General features: G+C 36.6%; 1 protein-coding gene across 2 annotated transcripts in view; it reads left to right on the top strand.

Annotated features, from left to right (window-relative positions):
* NETO2 (neuropilin and tolloid like 2) overlaps positions 1 to 21,112 on the top strand; it is a 34,143-nt gene that overhangs the window by 3,390 nt on the left and 9,641 nt on the right. For both annotated transcript variants that reach the window (XM_075040171.1, XM_075040172.1), the window contains exons 2-7: positions 9,719 to 9,775; positions 11,277 to 11,417; positions 13,391 to 13,639; positions 16,088 to 16,132; positions 16,222 to 16,349; positions 19,967 to 20,195. In XM_075040171.1, the coding sequence (XP_074896272.1) occupies positions 9,719 to 9,775; positions 11,277 to 11,417; positions 13,391 to 13,639; positions 16,088 to 16,132; positions 16,222 to 16,349; positions 19,967 to 20,195 (849 nt within the window). The remainder of the gene's footprint in view (positions 1 to 9,718; positions 9,776 to 11,276; positions 11,418 to 13,390; positions 13,640 to 16,087; positions 16,133 to 16,221; positions 16,350 to 19,966; positions 20,196 to 21,112) is intronic.

Genomic DNA, 21,112 nt, shown 5'->3' with positions numbered 1-21,112 from the left:
AACAATAAAGTATTATAACCCTCTGCTTCATAACAGAGAAAAGCAGCTGCTTTCTTAATAAAAGCCATGTTCCTGTTATGTTTTGGAAGTAAACACATCTATCGAATTTCCTCATATCTGCTATTCCCCCAAAATGTGTTTGCTAAGAGCTTGTTCCCATTCTTCAAGTAGGCTCCTCTTTTACTTGCATATGCTATTATTTGGTTAAAAAAAACCACAAACCCGAAGTTAAATCCTGACTGTACATTAGTTTTGGACTATTTCAGTTATTATTTTGGATTAACTTAAAAAGCCAGAAGGAAAATTCTGTAGTTTCTGTCCTGATAATTCAACAAGCAGCCAGGGCTAGGACAAAGTAGTGCTACTTCTGGAAAGTCAACATTCCCAGCCTTCCAGTAAGGTACAGAATTATTTCTAACTCTGGCAGGTTGCAAGAATGTGGAGTACTATGATTAACTTCCTGCTATTCTGCTCAGCCCCCTCATTTGCATTTTGGCATGAATTCAACAGCTAATTTCTCACAAACAAGCAGTGTTAGGAAGTAATACTTCCTTCCACACAAAAGCTAGGAATTATGGCCTCTTGTTTTCAAAATCAAAAGGTGCAACAATGCCCCAAAAAGCCAAAAGCAAGCAGAGAAAAAAGATAATTTAAAAATCTGTTAATGATTTCACGATTTATCCACTGAAACCAAAAGCAAAGTACTGACTGTAGAGGCTACAGTGGCCCTGATGAAGGCAGTATCAAGTGTCAATCAGAATTCCATTTTTTTACTTAAAAACAGGATTTACTTGCAACCTTTTCTGCTGCACTCAAAGAAAGCTAAGTACCCAACAGCTTGCACTGCTAAGCAGTTAAGCAGAAGGAACTCAAGTAACTGTAGAATAGGATTCAAAAAGCTGCTGTGTTATAAACAAGTATTTGGTGGTATGTATTATGCCTTGCTATTAATACATACAAAAACTTAATATCCAAAATGCACCACTCCCACAGTAGCATAACTTCAAAAACATTAAATCCTAGTTTTCCTAAGACATAGTTGACAAAGACTGCTAAAATCTTTACAGAACAAGTTGGTTATAATTACATTGACATTAATAGAAAAGTTTACTGTATAAATCAGGTATACAGTTGTAGCCAGAGTACAGAATAACACTGAATTGAAGCTAAAGGAGCTATTGAATTATATATCCCTATCTAATGAAAAAGCTAGGTTTTCAACACCTTCCCTAAGGTTTAATTCACAGAGAGAGATTAGACAGAAAAATAACCCCCAAAATGAAACTTTATAAGCTATTCATCATTTATGAATCTGTCAGAAATTCACAATATAATGCACTGCAGGAATGGTGAAGAGACCTGATAAACGTCTGCAATTATACCAGAAATTCTTATAGTATACACACAAAATAGGTTACACAGGTAACCTATGTTTACATACAAAATAGGTTACATATGTAGTGATGGATATGCTTATCTGGACTGAAGGAGAATCTTAATTATAGTGTCTTGGATACCGTTGGGGTTCTAGTATTGCAAAAAAGCTTGCTGCTTTTGTGCTTTATACACTCCAAATTTTTTAATTGATGAAGCACTTACAGTCTTGAACAACTTAAATAGCTTGCTATGTCTATTGATATATGACTGACGACTGCCAGCTCAAATACTGCAAGTGATTGGGTTGGGGGAGTGTAAATTTTTCAACAAAAAAGCAGCAGGTAACTTTCCATGAAAAAATTCCACATTTTTAGCTTATCTTTGTGCTTCACTCCATTTTCTGTTATTACAAAGCTGACCCACTATGTAGCAGGAAAGAACTGCCAATACGTTAACAATACATTTCACAAACCCCCCTTCTTTAGCGTACAATAATATCCATGAACACAGAGAAGTCTCTTTTCAAGGGAGTGAGAGTGAGGAGCTAGAAAAAAATATTCATTTATACTCTGTACACAAATTGTTGTTAGACAGAAGACAGCAGAATTTTTAATATTAATTCCATAATACACATTACTGAAAAGATTTCCACTGAAAAATACACTATACTGATAATAAAGAACAAGAAGTTTGGTACAATCTGATCTACTTTTAAGTCAGAAGTATCACCATCCAAGTGTTCTAGGAATAAATAATCTCTGCAAGAGATGTATTCAGAATAGTTATGTACAGCAGGATCAGTTCTGTCAGCTACAGGGAAACCATCTGAACTTTAAGTCAGTGTATATATTTTAATAAGGTTTTTGGAACTCCTCATCAACATGGTTTGCACATGCAGCCTTCTCATCAGTCTCTTGCTGCACACAGCTTGGAGGTGAAAAAAGATCTTCCATATAAAAAGGAAAGCTTCTATTTTAAAAATGAAAGATATCATTCTTCTGGCACAAGTTTTGCTGGCAGACATACCCAGGAATGGATTATAAGTAACAGGATGTGGAGCAACTGGTAAAATGAAGCAGCCCACAGCTGCTTATACATTTCTAATGGAGGAAGGGATCCGAAATGTTAAATATTTTGAGCAAGCCTAGAGGGGACTCTGTCACAGATCCATCCAAGCACGAATTGTTCTGCAGGTGATTTTGATCAAAGGGACTTGGGAGAACTGCATTTACTTCCTGAATCAGTTAACCTGGTTTCTCTGCAGAGATAGACTCCCAATTTGTTTCTTCAGCAATCTTAAAAGAGAGGAATCCCTACTGGAAACAGCTGGAGTGAGATGAAACTGTTATATCTCAGAATAGACCTGAGTGCATTCAGATATCCTGCTGGCATGCTAATGGCTAACAAGATTTGAATCTTAGAAAGGCACTAGAGTCACTGTTAATACCTGGTGAAGCCCACTTCTGCTATCAAGCTTTTGTGAGGAGGATTAAAAATGGGTTGGCAGCTCCACTGGCATGCTCTGGGTAAGACTTAAAACAGCTAAAATATGTCTTGCCTGATGCACACCATCTCTGTTGCTTTATTCTGTGGTAATCCTGCAGTATATTCCAATATGAGGAAATCACTGGAGCTGTTAATAGGCTAAGTTATAGGCAGCCACCTTAACTGCTCTTTGATGCTCATTTTACTGATCTGCAAATGTCCTGTTGAGACCACAAGAGGTTAAGGAATATATACAGACTATGAACTGTAAGTGCATGTGGGATTCGAAAACTGCTGTGTTTTCATCCTCAGCAATAGAATTGTTTGCCTAAAAAAGCAGCAACAGATGCAATCCAGTATTCCTTTTATCAATTAGCAAATGTCACCAAATGCTAGGAAGAGAGAGAAAAATCTAATTCCCTGGAATTTACAGTTTGTGTTTCTGAGCTAAAAATGGCTTTAATCAGAAATGCACTTAGTTAGCTTTCTGAAAGAGAAGGAGGTGACCATCCACACAGAATTACATAAAATCCAGAGCGTCTGGACACTTTACTTTGTCTGTCTAAATTGCAGAAGTTCTTTACAAGACCGGTCAAACACTTTGAATTTGTGCAGCGTCTAACATCATGGGTCCCTACACTTTATCAGTCCTTAAAAGCAACCAAAACACATATAAGTAATTTATGTTGTACATATAATCTTGGCCAGAGAATAAGATAGGATATGACATCACAAATGTCCCCACCACATTAATAGCTAACATTAATGTTTAGACATATGTGGGGAAAAAATGGATGTAAAAGCTGGGATACTGTGATTAGCAGTTACTGAAAGTAACATTAATTTTAGCACATGGGGCAAATTAGGAGCTAGGTTTAAGAATAGTACACAGAAAAGGATTCATTCCCATAAGGCAAAACATAGTATATAATTAAGATCAAGCATTTGTTACTCTAGGCTGTATCTGCCAGAAAGAAGCAGGCATTCTGGCAAGATTTTCTAACATACATGACCTGTGTGTTGCCAATTACTGTCTGTTTGGACTATATGTATACAAGGTGCTGCCTAATCCAGGGTGTACAGCACAGAGATAAAACAGTGAATCCTGCTTTAAGCAATGTCTGTCATCTTTATCCCTAGGATTCTGACTACTACTATACTAAGAATGTGTATTATTCTAAATGATTAAGTCTTTATTTAAATAATTGGTGGAATTTTTCACTGTTTCTCAGTTGTGCATGACTGCTCCCCAGTTTGATATTCAGCTTTCCCGGCAAGCATAGATCCCCCACTGTCATCACTCAAGACCGACACTGCTCTCAGAGCCACATAGCAAATCTGGTCTGCTTTCTCTGTATGTGAAGATCCTAGAGCATGCAGAAAAAGCAAAGGAAAGACATACCATAGAGAGCTCAGAGCAGTACTGTATCCCATGAAATCTGAAGAATGTATCTTGCCAGAAAGTACAAGCGTATGTCAGATTTGCAGCCTAAAGCACTTGTTTTTCTAAGCAACACACTGATTTATCAATATTGGGTTAAGCACCTGTTTACTATAAAACTAACTATATTATTGTCGTTTTTAAAGAGAAATAGCAGCCACTCATTTGTGAGTCTCTCTCTATATACTTCAGTACATAAATTAACAATTTTTTTTTTGCAGCTTTGATTAATTTTAGAGAATTTTAAGAAATGCCAGCAAAGAAAATCTTGACCCCTGCAAACAATGCATAGTTTATTACACCAGTTCAGGGGATTCTTTTATATTATTCCATAAGCCTATTTCAACAACAGAATAGTAATAAGAATTTGCAATGTATGGTTAGTGTCTTCACTCTTACTCTTTTATATTATTCCATAAGCCTATTTCAACAACAGAATAGTAATAAGAATTTGCAATGTATGGTTAGTGTCTTCATTCTTAAAAATTTATACAAGTGTCTACAGGCTATGTGATCTAAAATATTTCATGCAAAGAAGTGAAGAAAATGAAAAACGGATTCTTTTAAAAACATACAGAAGCTTGCTGCTTTTTCTTTGTTTCTAGTTAATGTTCACACAGGTAAAAACTATCAGAGGTTTAAATGGTAGTATGAAAGTATACACCACAATTGGTGGAGTAGAAGTCCGTAGCAAATACCGGATTCATGAATAAAAGCAGCCCCTCTTAATCTGCCTCAGTGGCTGTGCTGCTGCTGGCTTAATGATAGCCTCTTCTAAAGTGTACATATCATGAAGCAGAAGCTCAATATAAGATGCAGAAGCACTAACCTGTATTATATTTACCAACTAAATATCTCTAAGTAAGGTCAGTCTCCCATATTTCAGTGTCTTCTAGTAGGATTCTCACCACGCTCCTCCATTAAAAACAAAACAATCAAACCCACCCTTCTATCCCTTTGATATTCAATGCAGTCATGCAATGCTGCACTTTGTGCTGTTGCTTACATTAGCAAGCCATGTTCAAATGGCATTTTTAGATACTACTTCTGCTTCCTGTACTGTAATAGAGTACAGGGCTACGTCTAGAGTTACCTTTCATGCACACTGAAGAACAGTCATGGCACAGTGATATGTAATATACTCTAAAAGAGGAAAGAAGAAGGAGCAGAGGAATACTGTGTCCCATTGCAAGTTCAGGTGCATTATAACTATTTGAATTTCAGTTTATCAGAAATAACAAGATCATTCTTCATCCTTCTGAAAGTGCTACAAGACTCTTCATGAAAGTAGTTTGGTATCCCCTGTTCTAATTGCTGTGTCTGTGTCCCCACATGCAGTACCAGGACACTGGTTCAGCACTAGCTTTCCACACTGCACCATCCTACAGGATCTGTCTCTTCCCTAGACATCTTCCTTCCTTCTTACTGACTTGTATGGTTCAAGTTAGTCTTTGAGATTCAAAAATATTTTTCCAGGAAGTGGTATGGATTTAGGACACCAAGTGATTGCTTTGTTGTTTCTAAAATGCACACAAAAATGGGTTAATGGAAGCAGTCTAAAAGATCTAAAAATACCCCCGACTGATTTTTTTTTCTTTCTTTCTTTTCCTTTCATCACGAACATTAATAGGCTTTGTTCTCAGCCAAAAAACTCCTGTTTGCTATCCCACATTATACTGTGTCATGTAAATGCATGCAGTTTAAGGCAGTACTACCTCAGGCATCCCTGCCCAGTACTCTCAGGAAGAACAGATATAAGTCCTCTCTCCACCTTTTTGCTAGCAATGTCACAGAGATAAGGACACATACAGAGTATTAGTCACAGACACCTCTTTTCTTTATCTTACTATCACCTGGGATAAAAGTAATGGCGAAAGAAGGCCCTTAAACATTTGCTACCTGGGCTGCTTTGAATACATCTTAAGGGTGGTTAAGAGCATGAGAAGGACAGGCATTGACAGGGAAAGGCAAGAGATGGAAGAGATTAAAAATGAAGAGAGTGAAAAGGGCAGGGAACAAAGAGAAGGTGGACCATACTTAGTATATCCACTCAACCATATAACATCACAAAAGGAAGACAGTAAAACAAATATTCAGCCCATTTATCTTCTGTAATTGCCTGCATATCCATGCTGCTCTGCAGGAAATACGCACGGTTGTTTTGCACTTACACACACATACACAGCTCTGGACTATTAATAGAAACGGCACAGGCTTTAGTGAAAGCAAATCAGATTTTCTGAAGTCCTTTTAGGAGGCTTGTTTCTGTATCTGCATCATTTCAAGAAGGGAAATCACTGGTTAGTGTAACTGAACATGTATTCTTATGGTATCTCTATCTGCACAAGAGCGCACAATCACTGAAATAAACATAGATGCTTACTGATATTTTAAAGGTAAAAAAGAAAAAAAAAGAGGGTATACAGTAACAATGTTAGTAGCCATAGTAGATAGCTGTACTAAAAAAACCTCAACACAAACCAACGAACCCCCAGATTTTCACTGTTACTTGAAAGTGACTATCTGCATTAATTTTGTTAGTCATTAAAGTATTTACTTCACTCATATTTCTGTGTTTGTTTGCTTCAAGAAAAACAGACAAAGCCCATTTCACATTTTAATAAGCAGCACAACAAGTTATAAAGAGATTGCTGTGTCCTTGCAAAATAGAGAGTGGGCATAGCAAATCTTTAAGAAAGGTTAATTCAATAGAAGAACATACTGACACATGATTTACATAGGATTGTGGAAACTGCATTTACTTTAACAATAAAAGCCAACTTTGAAGTGTTGCTCCAGAACCAGTGTAGAAAAAAAACAAAGAAAATACGTAGACAACTTTATAACCACTATCAAGATTCTATGTAATATTCTCTGTTAGGGACAAGCAATCTCAGGAGTACAAATGCATTATAAGTTCATGCACTTAAAGTCAGATCTTTGAGTGCACAGTTTAAACACAGAAGCCACAAAAAAAAATTTTTTTTAACTAGTAGCATCTATATAAGAAATATTAAAAACTAAAAATAGCTGAAAACTAATGTCAATCATATGTTAATAAAGATGGGATATTTGTTTATTCTGTTTGCTTTAAAGACTAGTGAACATCCATAACTTGAAGACCAGTAGTAGGTACTAGATACTTTCTTCTGAAGGATGAATTTTCAATCTAGGGTGAGTCAGCAATAATCAACAATTCATAATTTGTATTGGGATAATGACAGTTAAGAAATATATTTTTCAGTATATTAATATTGATGAAAATGCAGAATTATTGCAAATATGGAAATTGCAAAACTACCTAAGTCTTAACCTACTGTCTTATAATCCATCTCTCAAAATCAAATGAGCGTCTAGGAACATAACACTTGTTTGCAAGACCCATAATGGTATTTTAAAACACGTACAGTTGTGAACTCAACTTGCAAGGGAAAAAAGCAGTTGTTGATGAGGAAAGTCTCATAATGATATACAGTATGATTTAATATGGATAGAGAGAAGAAAGGGCAGCAGAAACACATATAATAAAACACAAATGCTAGATGAACACTTTCGGGGCAGACTTTGATTCCTTTTGTCTTTTCCCAAGATAATACATCTATGCCAACATTACAGTACCATCTAGATGAGTTCAGTCAAGATCACCATTGTTCACAGTCAGTGCATGCTCACTCTGGAACTCTCGAAAGGGCTGAAAGTCTAACAGCAACACAGGGAAAATCACAGATAGAGAAAATGCTGTTTCAGCATGAGCCACTAAAATGCCTGAGCAACAAGAGGGGAAAACTGGGAAAATAAAATTAACTTCTTGAATGTGACAATAAAATTCCTGCTGAAATATTTTTTTTTCCTGCAGTGGTGAGGCCGTGCCTGTCTGACTTAGTATTAACAAGTAGATTAAGAACATGGGAAGGCCATACCAGGTCAAATCAAAGGTCTACCTAGCCTGGTATCTTCTTTCACAGAGATATAAAAGCAGAAAGTGTATAGAAGTACAGCAAATTATATTTGCCCCAAATACTATCCCAGACTTCAAACAACTTATGGCAAAAGGGGTTTCTGAAACAGAACTTTCTACTTCAAGGATACATTATGAAGTATCTGCATTAAAAAAAAAAAAAAAAGCTTTGTTTTCTTTGAACAAGCCACGTGCTACCTTTGTCTGATACCCCTGGTTCCTGTATTGGAAGAGACAACAAGTAGTTGCTCTCTATTCACCATCTCAATGACACTTGTGATTTTATAACTTGTATCCTATCTCCTCTCAGCCAGCTTCTGTCCAGGGCAAAGAGTCCAGGCCTACTTAACTAGTTCTCTAAGACACATGTCCAGAATTATAGAGATACTCAAGACGGAAGCAAATGAAAGATATGAAGAGTAGCATAATTATATACTCTGTTTCATTCTCTTTTCCCTTCCTGGTAATCCCTAACAATCTGAGGAGGCAAAGCATTTTAGGAAAATCTGGACATTAAGCCTGCTTTAAAACTGTTGGTGAATAGTGGAATATGGAATCATTAGTATGTGCTGTTCAGACTGGCGCTTCTTGGGTGCAAGGAAGGTATAAACGTAAGGGAAAGGCCAAAAGCAAAACCATCGAGACAGCTGGAAGGAAGGAAGGTCGGAGGAAAGAGTGTAACAGAATCTTTAACAGGTTCAATATTTAGTCAGTTCAAATCCAGAAAACACCGGCATGTACCAAACCCTGAGACTAACACAACACTCCGGCAAACCAGAGTGCTTGCAACAGTGTACAATCCTAACAGTCTTCACATCGTAGCTGTTGTCACTGCTCAGACTAAGTCTCTCCACATCATTAGAACTTGTATCTGCTTGTTTTCTGCTGCCACATCATTTGCAGAAATCACTGGTATTGTGGCAGCATCACAACAACCTGTCTTGCAAGCACAATCCTATAGTGCTCCTGAAATCCATCTAGGGATAAGACCATGCAGTGTCTCCTGTGGTCCTGATTAATTTCTTGGAAGCTGGAGAAGTCTTTTGTACATGTTAGGCAAATGGAGTTTTAGGATAAATCTGGTTCAATATAGCAGTGAAACATCTCATTTCAGGACATCAAAGTTATACAGAAGATAGATACCATGTAATTTTATTAAATGCTTGCAAATTAGTAGATACTCTAGAAAATATACTTAAAGTCCCCTCAAACAATAAATTGCTATTCTTATATATACTTTCTTAAGGAACTTGGAAGAAGAGCCACAGCACACTTAGACTGCACTGGTTTCCTAAAGTTGAAATTTTAAGAAAGCACATAAATGAATTAAGTATTTTTGTATGTTCTCAGTTGTTTTGGTTAGTGATTCTAGGATTTGCATGACTCAGGACTGCAGAAAACAGTCTATAGTTTTGATGAATTACTGATGTTTTTTCCTGTCCAATTTCTCTCATCAGTGTTGCTAGTAACAATCCTTGTAGTGGAAGGGATTGCCGTTGCACAGAAGACACAAGGTACAATTTTGGTTTGATGATTTTCTTTCAAAAAATGTAATGGTTTTATAGTTTTTAATTAAGCAATATAAGTGAAAGAAGGTATTTGTATTCAGGTATTAATAGCTTTTGAATTACCAATATGAATTCCTGTATTTTCCATTTCCCCCCTATTTACTGAATTTTTTTCCAACTGAACAAAGCCATCCAGTCACAAAGAACATGGAAGTTGACTTACCCAGTTAAAATTCTATGCTTTTAAACCTTAGAGGTGGGAAAAAAACCACCATGGAAATTCATGTTTTATGTGTCTGACAACAAGCTTTTCAAATAGTCCACCCACAAACATTTTTGAAGCCTGCTGAGTCGGGAAGGCATCAGTTTCACAAACCTTATTTTCATCTATGTGGGATTAACCCACACTTGAGAGAGAATAATTCCTTGAACTGACACCTACAGAATTTCCTTGAACAATTTCTGCAGGAGAGACTAAGTTTTCACCCCCATAAATCAAAAAGCTGCCAAGATACCAGTGGAAGGTGATGTAATTTACTGGAGGCAGCTAAGACCTTTATCAGCATGGACTCCCTCTCAAAGGTCTGCAAACAAAAACTGCATAAATATAAATAACATTATGAGAGCACCCTGTGAGATTTAGGAAAAATCTAGCAGAAACCATATATCCTGTGTCTTATTCTCTCCAGTTCTGCTGATATCAAGAAGGGCCAAAGCTACTTAAGAAAAATGTCAGAGATCATATTATTCCCAACTTCTTTCTCCTTGGATAAGGAAATCCAAACTAACAAAGCTCCTGCAAATTGTCCAGTGTGGTACACTACCTTAGTGAACTGCATAATCTCAGTCAAGGATCATATTTCCCTGTACATCCAGAAGAAGAGCTTGGATCTTAAATGAGACCCTCTAGCTGCCAGTGCAATCTACCTATTGCTAGTAATTTTATTAACTACCATTGCTGTATTTAGTGTATTTACATATTATAATTCAGTCTGTATAAGCATTCTATATTCCAACAAATTACTGTAAATAGATATTCAGTCTAAGGGCCATGTACTTCACTATACTCTGGAATCAGGCAAAAAAATGGTAAAAGCTAACAAATACTTTGGATTATATTTGCATAGGAATGGAGAAGATGTAAGCCGTAAAATAATGCTGCTGTACTGGCAGCCACTGTGACTCTTTGACTTAGATGGAAAAGCAACAGAAAATTTAAACTGCCTTGGGTAAAAAAAAAAAAATTCTCTCTCTCTTCCCTTCCCAAGGATTACTGGACATATTGATACTCAGAAACTGTGATCTCTTTAGGGTATACCACATCACTAAACTAAACATAAGATCTTCCTAGCTAGATATTAACAAGTGACATAGAAGAAGGTTTTCAACCAAAATAGATTACTTTCTTCTTTTACAGAATATGCATTATGTCAGTGTTTTACTTCTGCAAAATCAAATTCGCATGCTTGCAGGAGAAATTTATGTGATCGCTTTTTTTTCACTTAAGGTGGGCAAAATATTGGAGTGAATCGCATTCCTCCTACCCAGTGTGACAACTGGGTACGGACAAGTAATGGAGGACATTTTGCTTCACCAAACTACCCTAACATGTACCCACCAAATCAAGAGTGCATCTATATCTTAGAAGGTACATGCTGTATTTCTGTTTTGTTGTTTTGTAATCTTGCTGTTAAATGGATAATCTTGAACTGTTAAAACTGTGTCATTTTACTATACTGTCAAGTATTGTATAGCCATACTGGTAATATAATCAATTCTGCAGTCATTTGGTTGAACAAGAAGCTAAGTTTGCTCTCTGAAGTAATAGCAACAAATTAATAGAAAATGCAAATATTCAGGAATTAGCTATACAGAGTAAGACATACTCTCACAGCCAGAAAAAGCACCATCAGATCTACTGTAATCTATGAAGGCACAGAACTATTAAGACAAAAATTGTAGCTTGTTATTTTAATATCACTTCCAGTATTGCTGATAATGAACTGCAAAGATGGTTGAAGACTATCTTCAGCATTTACCAGACCATACTGTGTTATTCTAAGTCTGCGTCACAAGCAGAAAATCTTTATGCTGTCCTTAATTAATGAAAAAGACACATCTGACTACCATAATACTGTACTAAAAATACAGAGATTTTAGTACTGCTGAGGTCACTATTAAAATAATGTGATGAGGACAAAAAAATTTCATTAACTAGAGTAAAACCACATTCCAATGAGAATATCTTGGATAAAGCCTGCAAGACTTGGGATGCACTAATTATTTTTTCTTCTTACTAGAATGCACCCAAAATCCACTGAAGTCAGCTAAAAATGTTAGTCAGCTTAATCATCAGATTCGTATCAATTAATTGAAATGTTTCAAGTAATATGTTTCATTGAGTTTTTATTTGTATAGTATAGTACTGGTTCACAGACACCCTCATTTTTCCTTGTATGCATGCATATCTGAAGTTTGGTGTCTTCCCTGCCAGTGAAGGCACTGGAGAGCAGATATCCTGTCCAGCTTCAGAGTTCAGACATGCCAGGTCCATTGCTGGATCTCCCTTGCGTGAGGCAGTTTCCATGGGGTCCAGAATCAGTTTCCACACCTCTGTCCTCACAATCATTATACACAAACATTACAGATATCTGGGTGAGACCAAGGTCCTCCACAATTTCTAGCTACGATACGGTTCTCCCTGCAGACCACTGCCAGTATGTGCAAACAGCTATGAATGTTTTTAACTCATGTATAAGTAAGGTGTAAGAGTCCAAGCAGAGTGTTAGAGACGTATAAGTAAATCCTTTTTGCATTCAGAAGCAGCAGACAGCATTTGATTCTTTAATGCTGTCATTCCAGATACCAATTAGTATCTGAAAGTTCATGTAGCTCAATAGATGACAAGACCAAGAAACACTAAAGCTATTCATGCAATATAAAGTCATGGTTCCAAACTACAGACGTAAAACTCCAGTCACAAAGTAGCCATAGCTGCGTCTCATCAGGATTTACGGGTCTGATCCAAATCCTGGATGTCACTGGTTCAGACTTGCCAACATCTGTAGTCACCTGCATATTAGTAATATATATGAAGCATTTACACTTCTCTGAATATTCTAATAAAACATGTCTCCTGCCAAAGGATCTCCAAATTTGGGCTTTATATTTAGGATATATACCAGTGAGTAGTTCTTCGTATCTTTTTCTTTTCTGCATCCCTCAATGTTTCGTCCTTTATGTACTTTGCTTTCACGGAGCACTGGTTTTAATTTCTATCTTTTAATATTAAACCTTGTTTGAATACCTTTGCTTATATGTTAATATCTGTTACATGTGCTGCATTAAATTTATGTCATTTCTGAATTTTCAACAATAAAGATCGGCAAGCAAAAAAATTCCATAAAATTCCATGAAAAAGTACCTTCTAAACAATCATTTTTTAAATTTTTATTACCGTGTATCTGAGTTTTTGTAGCAGACTGCCAGATGTATTTTGAGAAGTTTCCAGTTTCTTTTTTATCTTGCTGTTTTGGAGGCCTGTCTCTTAATTATTTCATGTCTTCATGTGTTTTTTATATAGATCTTCATTTAATCTTTTGCTCGATTTTTTATGTCTAGCTGCTCCACGACAAAGAATTGAGTTGACCTTTGATGAACCCTATTACATAGAACCCTCATTTGAATGTCGGTTTGATCATTTGGAGGTTCGAGATGGACCTTTTGGTTTCTCCCCTCTCATTAATCGTTACTGTGGTCTGAAAAGTCCTGCACTAATTAGATCAACGGGGAGATTTATGTGGATCAAGTTTACTTCTGATGAGGAGCTGGAAGGAAAGGGATTTCAAGCAAAGTACTCATTTATACCAGGTAAAGATGCCTAAAATTCTGACTGAGTTAATGACCATCTGCTCCCATGGAACTCTGTGGATGTGTTTATGCTGGCAGTCTAGAGCTGTATTTCATCATAAGTTCTTATGAAGGCAAAGTGACAATGCAATAGTTACAGTCTCAGTCCTACTAATCCTACCGCATACTTGACTAAAACCACTTTGGAAAATTAACTGAAGGAAATTACAGGTCTGTAGTTTGCTAGTGAAGAAATCAGTTGATCTTGTTCATGCTGAAGGCTTTAGCAACTTCCCTCTTTGTTACTCCAACTTGTACCAGTTTCACCAGTGGTAGTAATGGAAAGAGCATTTATGTAGACAAATAGCTGTCATTTTTAACAGCCTATCTTCTAGGAATATAAGACACTATAACAAAAACACCTGAAGCAAATCTACAATAGCACTTACAGCCAGATGCAAAACATTTTAAATCTCCATTCTGAAAAGCCAGAGGAAACATCTATACAGTCCAAGCATCAGCTCTCATCTCCCTCAAAGCACAGGCTCAGACAACAGAATTGTTCTTTGCTCAAAGTACTGTGTAGTTTACAGGGTATGAAGGAGAGGATAATGTGCTGACAGTGCCTTTAGACAAACAAAAAGTACATCTGCTCTGTGGGACCACTTAAAACTGGCAGGGCATTCTTTTTACAAGAAAATTTGACCTGATGTCCTTGTGCAGTGCTTGACTGCTGTAGTTCATAGATACTGTACGTGTAGTTATCAGCATTTTATTGTCCTTTGGGACAAAAGACTATATACAGTTGTCAGCTCTACTACTACTATAAATCTATACACAGGCATAACTTTTTAATGTCATCTTTACCCAACTGGTCTTTAACCCTAAAGCACATGAAAACACTATACATGATTATATATTACTGCTTATAGAACTATATACCTTGCTAAGGATTTAGACTTGGAAACTCTTCAGATTAACATGGTGACCACTCCACTGGGAATAACATGCTAAAATGTTTTCTTAGGGACCGTACTTACGTATTTTGCTAAAACCATTTCCAAAGTAATTTCATTAACATCACTTTCAAAACTAGGAAACTAGGCTGGAACTTGAAATACACATTTAAATTGTATATTATTTTCACAATAGATTGTAGCAACTGAAGGATCGACACTCTTCTTTTCTTTCCTCTGCATTTACATGGAGTGTGGTAAAATATTTTGGGATTGTGAAAATGGAAGGGGACATGCACATACACCCCCACTTCATTAAGAAAAACCAGTTCACAAAGAAGGCAGAAAATTTCCCAGAATTTTGCATACATCGATCATAGATTTCACTACAGGTAACTAAAACAAAGGAGGGCAAAGAAGGCATTTTCTCAGCTGTACTGAGTCTTAAGCTCAGGACTGAGGCATTTTAGGGGAAGTGATAAAATCCCTGTACAGAGAAACATTCATAAGATCACAGAAAGAGCCAAATTCTGCATCTTCATTTGGAAAAGAATTTTGTACAAAACAGGCATGCACTTTTGCATGAACTAGGGCTTTCTTTGCATAGACTAACATTTCACACACGTACACACACTATGATTTGTGTGATTTCTGTGGTGATTCGCTATGCCACAGCTGTGAATGGGTGCATTTTGCGAGTTTCTATGCTGATTTTTGAGGAAACACTAACCTGGATCACTGAAATGTAAGCCTTGGACATCCCAGCCCATTACAGACTCATTTTTAGCCAGGCCCTACTCCCAGTTAAGTCAAGTACCATCAGTTAACCAGTATGAAAAAGTGTATTCTTACTTCACTAGCAGTATGCATACTGTATATTACTACAGTATATACTACAGATACATACACTACCTACACATCACATTTAGAAGAGAGGAGATAGAGGAGCAATCAAGGTGAAATTCTGCCTTCATAAATGATGTCTAGAACTGTGCTACCTGGCCTAAAAGGCATGGGTACCCAAGGAAAAAGTATCTTTAGTATTGAACAGTCCTTCTTTATATTCTTTATTAATAGAAATTAGCAATTTCGAAGTGTTGATATATTCTACTAAACTACTCCAGTTCAAATTTTTCAGAACTAGATAGACAGCAATCTGATAAAGATGATAGACACAGAAAGGTCCCCCATATTCTTGAGCAGCTCCAATGATTTCAGTGAAAACTGGTACAATTAAATTCAGAATGTAATGTAGGAATAAAATACCTAATAGTAGTTTTTGGTGTTATGCTGGAAATCTGAGCTTACTTTATACAGACAAGGTCGATCTTTGTGGAATAATGTTATAATCTAAAAAGAAAAATAATACTGTCTCTGTACCCTCCAACTGATTCAGTAAACTTTCTGGCAATTTGTATTGTGACATAATAAAAAATGGACAGATTATACTAAACACTGAAGTGATTCTCAAGCACTGATAGCCCCTGTAATTCATTACTTCTTTCTATTACAGATCCTGACTTCACTTACCTAGGAGGTATTTTAAATCCCATACCAGGTGTAGTATTACAGTAGTAATTTCTTTATACATGAAATTTTAAATTAATATCATATTGCATTTGACACCAAGGTATATCTTCTCCCTAGACTGCCAATTTGAGCTCTCTGGAGCTGATGGAATAGTACGTTCCAGTCAAGTAGAACAAGAAGGAAAAACAAAACCGGGACAAGCAGTTGACTGCATATGGACAATTAAAGCTACTCCAAATGCTAAGGTGGGTTTCACTCATATCATTCAGTATATAGTGGGTTTCCCAAGTTATTAGTAACAGGTAATAGTCACTAGCTGTGTTTTGCATAATGTTTCACTTTCACTGAAATGAATCATATATCAGTGGCTTAGGAAATCCAGACAGAGGACTGTTTCTGAAATTAAACCTATACAGCAAGTCTACAGTGTTGTCTTCCTATTATTTGAAACTTAAAATACAAAATAACTGTAAAAACTGTTTAAGCAACAATTTTCAAGGGCATTTGACTTGGACTCTGGTTTTATTAGAAGACCGCAGGCAAAATGCTGACTAACAGCTTTGATAAATTCCAGTAAATTTTGCTGCATGGTTTAAAATTTTGCCTGTAGTGGTTCTGTTGGAGAATTTGGTTCTGTTCAAAGTCAACAGAACATTTACCTGCTCCTCCCCAGTCTAATTCACAATCCAGCACCTTAAAACCCACTTTCATCAGCAGTCTGAGCTAAAATGAAAGGCTTTACCTGGAAACAGCTGAGGAATTATCACTCTTTCTCTTCTTACTTAGCTGTAGGATCACACCCTCTTAAAGTGCCACAATAAAATTTGCTAGAGCTTTTCTGCCCAAACCCTAAAGGGGCATATTAGCTGCTTGAGCCAAAAATCAACATCAGTTACCTAGGCACCTGGTATTTATGATTGTGTTTGCAGAACTAGAGACTGCTTACAAAAACATCACTGTCTTGTGCTTGTTAAATACAACTTGAACTTTATTATTGGGCAAAGAGAAGGATAAAATCCTATTCATAATTCCAAAATACAATAGCTATATAGCCTGTTTAAAAAAACAAACAACAGGTATATGTTTCAGGAACATATACTTATTAATTACTTATAAGTTGCACTGAAGAATACATATTTTTCTCCATATAACATACACGTCTAATTTTGTTTCTGTATGTTAAAGCACATACCACTGCTTGCATGTACATAGAAATTAAGAAATATTTTTAAGCAGTAGCTTCCAAGATGAAGAAATATGTTTAAGCAGTAGCTGCCAAGATGACAAACCTACTCTATGCCTTCTTACATACTCCTAATAGTTAACTAACCAGCCCTATTCAGCAATTTCCAAATTAGTTCTGAAACAGCAACCTAAAAGGTGGTAATAAGAGGACAAGACAAGAAAGAAACTAAAACTCCATTAATATATTTGAGACTTTGAGGAAGTGACTCAACTCCCAAGAGCCCTATACTAGTCTAAGTAATAGTAGCAGTTCTTCCAGAAACAATAATAAAACCATTTTCTCTCTACATTGCCACTTGAGTGCACCAGGTCTTATGCTTAAGTATTTTAATAAATTATTGAATGTTGCCAGAAGGCAGAGTTATAGTTGGGTCAGTCCTGAGATTAGATCATCATCCTAAATTACTGAGTTAAAACATTACAGAAAAATAATTCTTAGTATTCTGACAGTGGTTTCTTAAGCTTAAATTCTAGCAGAATTACGATGATGAAATCCATTAGATCTGATATGGTGCAGTCTCTTGAGAAAAATAAGCAGAGATATTTTTAATTTCCTCAATTTGATTTTGTAATAAAAATAAATTTTAAAACTGGCACAACCGCAGCAACGAAAGGACTTTTAAAATATGCATAACAGATCTTTAATACATTACCTCCAGATTTCAGAAAATTACTAGAATAATCAAAATAATCTAGGAGTGAGGACTTTTTATATTTACTTGCCTAACACACAAACCAGAAGGAGCTTTTGCAGAGCTGAGCTCTTCTAATGGAATTATTTCCTTTTTTTTTTCGTACACAGAATAGCTCTACTAAAAGCCTGCTAATTTATTTTTAGCTTCCCTTATAATTTTACAGCAGATATATAAGGTCAGTCATTAAATGAAAATACCATGTATCAGCCCAAATAGTAGCACTTACAGCTCACACCCATGTTTGTGAGATAAGACATCAGTGGAAGACAGGTTCTTAATGTAGCTGAGAATTTCCAGCAGTAAATCTAACAAAGACAGCAGGGAAAAAAAAATATATATACATATATATTTACTGAAAATCACAAAACAGTGAGATGAAGCATGAGATAATATGGCACAGGCTGCACCTTGTCACAGAATGTGCAAGGGGAGACAGTCCTGGCAACCTGCCTCTGGAAAACACCGGAAGGGAAAAGCCAGGGTGTGCAAGTGTCACCTGTCTTTTCCTGTGCTCTTTTACCATGTTTTCATTAGAGCCAGTTAAGTGTATATGGGGGGTATCTTCCCCTCCCACCCCCAAAGGTGGTTAGTTTTGGTTTATTCTTTAAAATTCAGTTTTAAAAGGCTTTGGCACTAGCTGAGGTTAAAAGTGAGATATGCCAGAAGGGCAGAAAAACAGGTAACATAGCAGTAGTAAGCATGGCATTTATCTACCCTGTCTTCCCAGCTTCACAAACTAGAGTTTGAGATTCTTGTCATTAGGCAGATGCATGAAAAACTACACTGTGCAAAAGGTCTTTAGCATCCCTAGTATCAGCCAGAGAGGTAATTGTACACTGTACTCAAAACGCATACAATCTAGATCCAAGCTTGTCTGAGGAACGTACTGAAGACCTCATGGATATAGGAGGAGCATCTCTTCTCTCACAGAACAGGAGACCTCAGCCTCCACGTGGATAGATTTCTTCTCTGTCAAACTAATGGCTAGCTGAGGAATTTTTAAAGATGGACTTTGCAGTATGCTTAAGTGACTTATATCTCATCAACTTTCACTCGAATTTTGAGAATTCCAAAACAACCATTCAAGAGACATGAAAAGATCACAGGGCTTTTTAGTAATTCTAACTGAGTTACAATCTTGCACAAGTTTCCTGCTCCAGCAAAATAAATTATTTACTTCCTCTTCAAGTGCCATCTTGGTCTTCTAATTTCCTCGCTGCATATGTTCTAACACATATACTGCCTTCTCTTGGATTAGATTTCTGCTTTTGGAGGAATTAAGATTGGCTTAAATTTATTAACACTTCCTAGATAGCTAGCTTACTTTTCTCCTGCTTCCATTTTTATTCAAATTACTCCTGACGTCATGGTTTGTCTTCCTTAAAACTGCTATGGTTCAGTAATTAGCTCTCATTCTGAAGCAACACATTTTAATTTTCTTATTTTACTTTAGAGCTTTTCTGACTAGACTCCTTCCCTTATATTTTAACATTGTTTTTATGAATTAAAAAGAAAGAAAAGAGAACAGTCAAAATACCATTAAAATTCTTTCAGCACATTTATGTGTTTCTTGTATCTCTTCTAGAATAATAGACTGCACGTTTAGCAGAGCTGCTTAGGGCTTTCTTCAGCAAGTGTGTTGCTTTTTTACTTTTTTTTCAAGGGGAGCAGAAATACATCAGAGTAAGCTATTAAGTAAAGATTGTTTTGGGGAGGGGGAGAAGTGAAACAGATACTTAAGACAAATTTCAAGTAATACTGCACATTGACATTTAATGAGAAAATGTAAGTTTTAAGTGTTGTGACTTGGGAGTTATACATATGTGTAAGGGGAAAAAAATCCTATTCGAGATTTGCTAAGAAAGAAAACTGTCTTCTCTGTATTACTTTTCCTAGAGACATTAATTTCTCTTTTCTAACAGATTTATTTGCGATTTCTGGACTATCAAATGGAGCATTCAAATGAATGCAAAAGAAACTTTGTTGCTGTATACGATGGAAGTAGTTCTATTGAAAACCTGAAGGCAAAGTTTTGCAGCACTGTAGCAAACGATGTCATGCTGCAGACTGGGACAGGTGTGGTACGAATGTGGGCAGATGAAGGCAGTAGACTAAGCAGATTCAGAATGCTGTTCACTTCATTTGTGGATCGTAAGTAGATTTTAAAGTGCCTATTGTCCTGGTATCAGGGTACTTCAGGTATTTTAGGAAAAGCATCAGCTATATATTATGCAGCAGGAACACACGGAAAAGGTTTTTTCTGTTTCACATACTAGCAGGTAAATTAAATACTTGCTTTATTACAGTTACAAGCATGGTTCCTGAAGAAAGACTTTCCTCTGTTCTTAAAAGGTTTATTTTTCATTTGAATTCAGTAATAATACAGCCCTAGGCTATGTCCTTCTCACAAAGAGTTCTACAAATGAACACAGACTTACTTAAAAAAGACAGCAGTGGGACTGACGTGTGTTCTCCCACTAGCCCCCATCTTCCAGTTCCCTGCCAGACACTGCAACAGGCTCTTCTCAAGCCCACACTGGATGTTCAGAAGGCTAGAAAACACATGTGACCCTGCAGAGTCTGGATCTTCTTCCTATCCACAGCTCTACCTTCAGTTTCAGATCTGGAACTACACCCACTCCAGCTAGACCTAAGCTGCTACCTCCTTCTCAGCTGCATGTGGCTCTGAATGATCCCACACGTGCTCCCTTAGCAAAGCCCAGTTGTGTCGCACAACCATGGATAAGCAGTTAAATTCAAATTTATTTAAGAAGGCTATATTAAAAGCAGAGCCGTAAATGCAGTCTGGATTTCTGTTTGGATTCCATAGCCTGGGTTAGAGATAGTCTTTATTCTCATTGTAAATTAAGATGTTTCTTGAAAGCATGCTTTTTGTGATATTTTCTTGTAAGTGCTTTCTCTCTGAACTTAATGGAATTTTGTTGCCTCACTTATTTACAAAGGATGACATTGTCCACATTGCAGAAGCTGAAAATAAGTGGCATCTTCAGCGCTAAAGTAGACTAAGTTATAGAACTGCAGAGCAGATCTGAGATACATGGGGAGAG

The sequence above is a fragment of the Buteo buteo genome, chromosome 11 (assembly GCF_964188355.1).
Source record: "Buteo buteo chromosome 11, bButBut1.hap1.1, whole genome shotgun sequence".
NCBI classification, from domain to species: domain Eukaryota; kingdom Metazoa; phylum Chordata; class Aves; order Accipitriformes; family Accipitridae; genus Buteo; species Buteo buteo.
The sequence above is the reverse complement of the archived record's forward strand: the minus strand, read 5'-3'. Positions and strand labels throughout refer to the sequence as shown.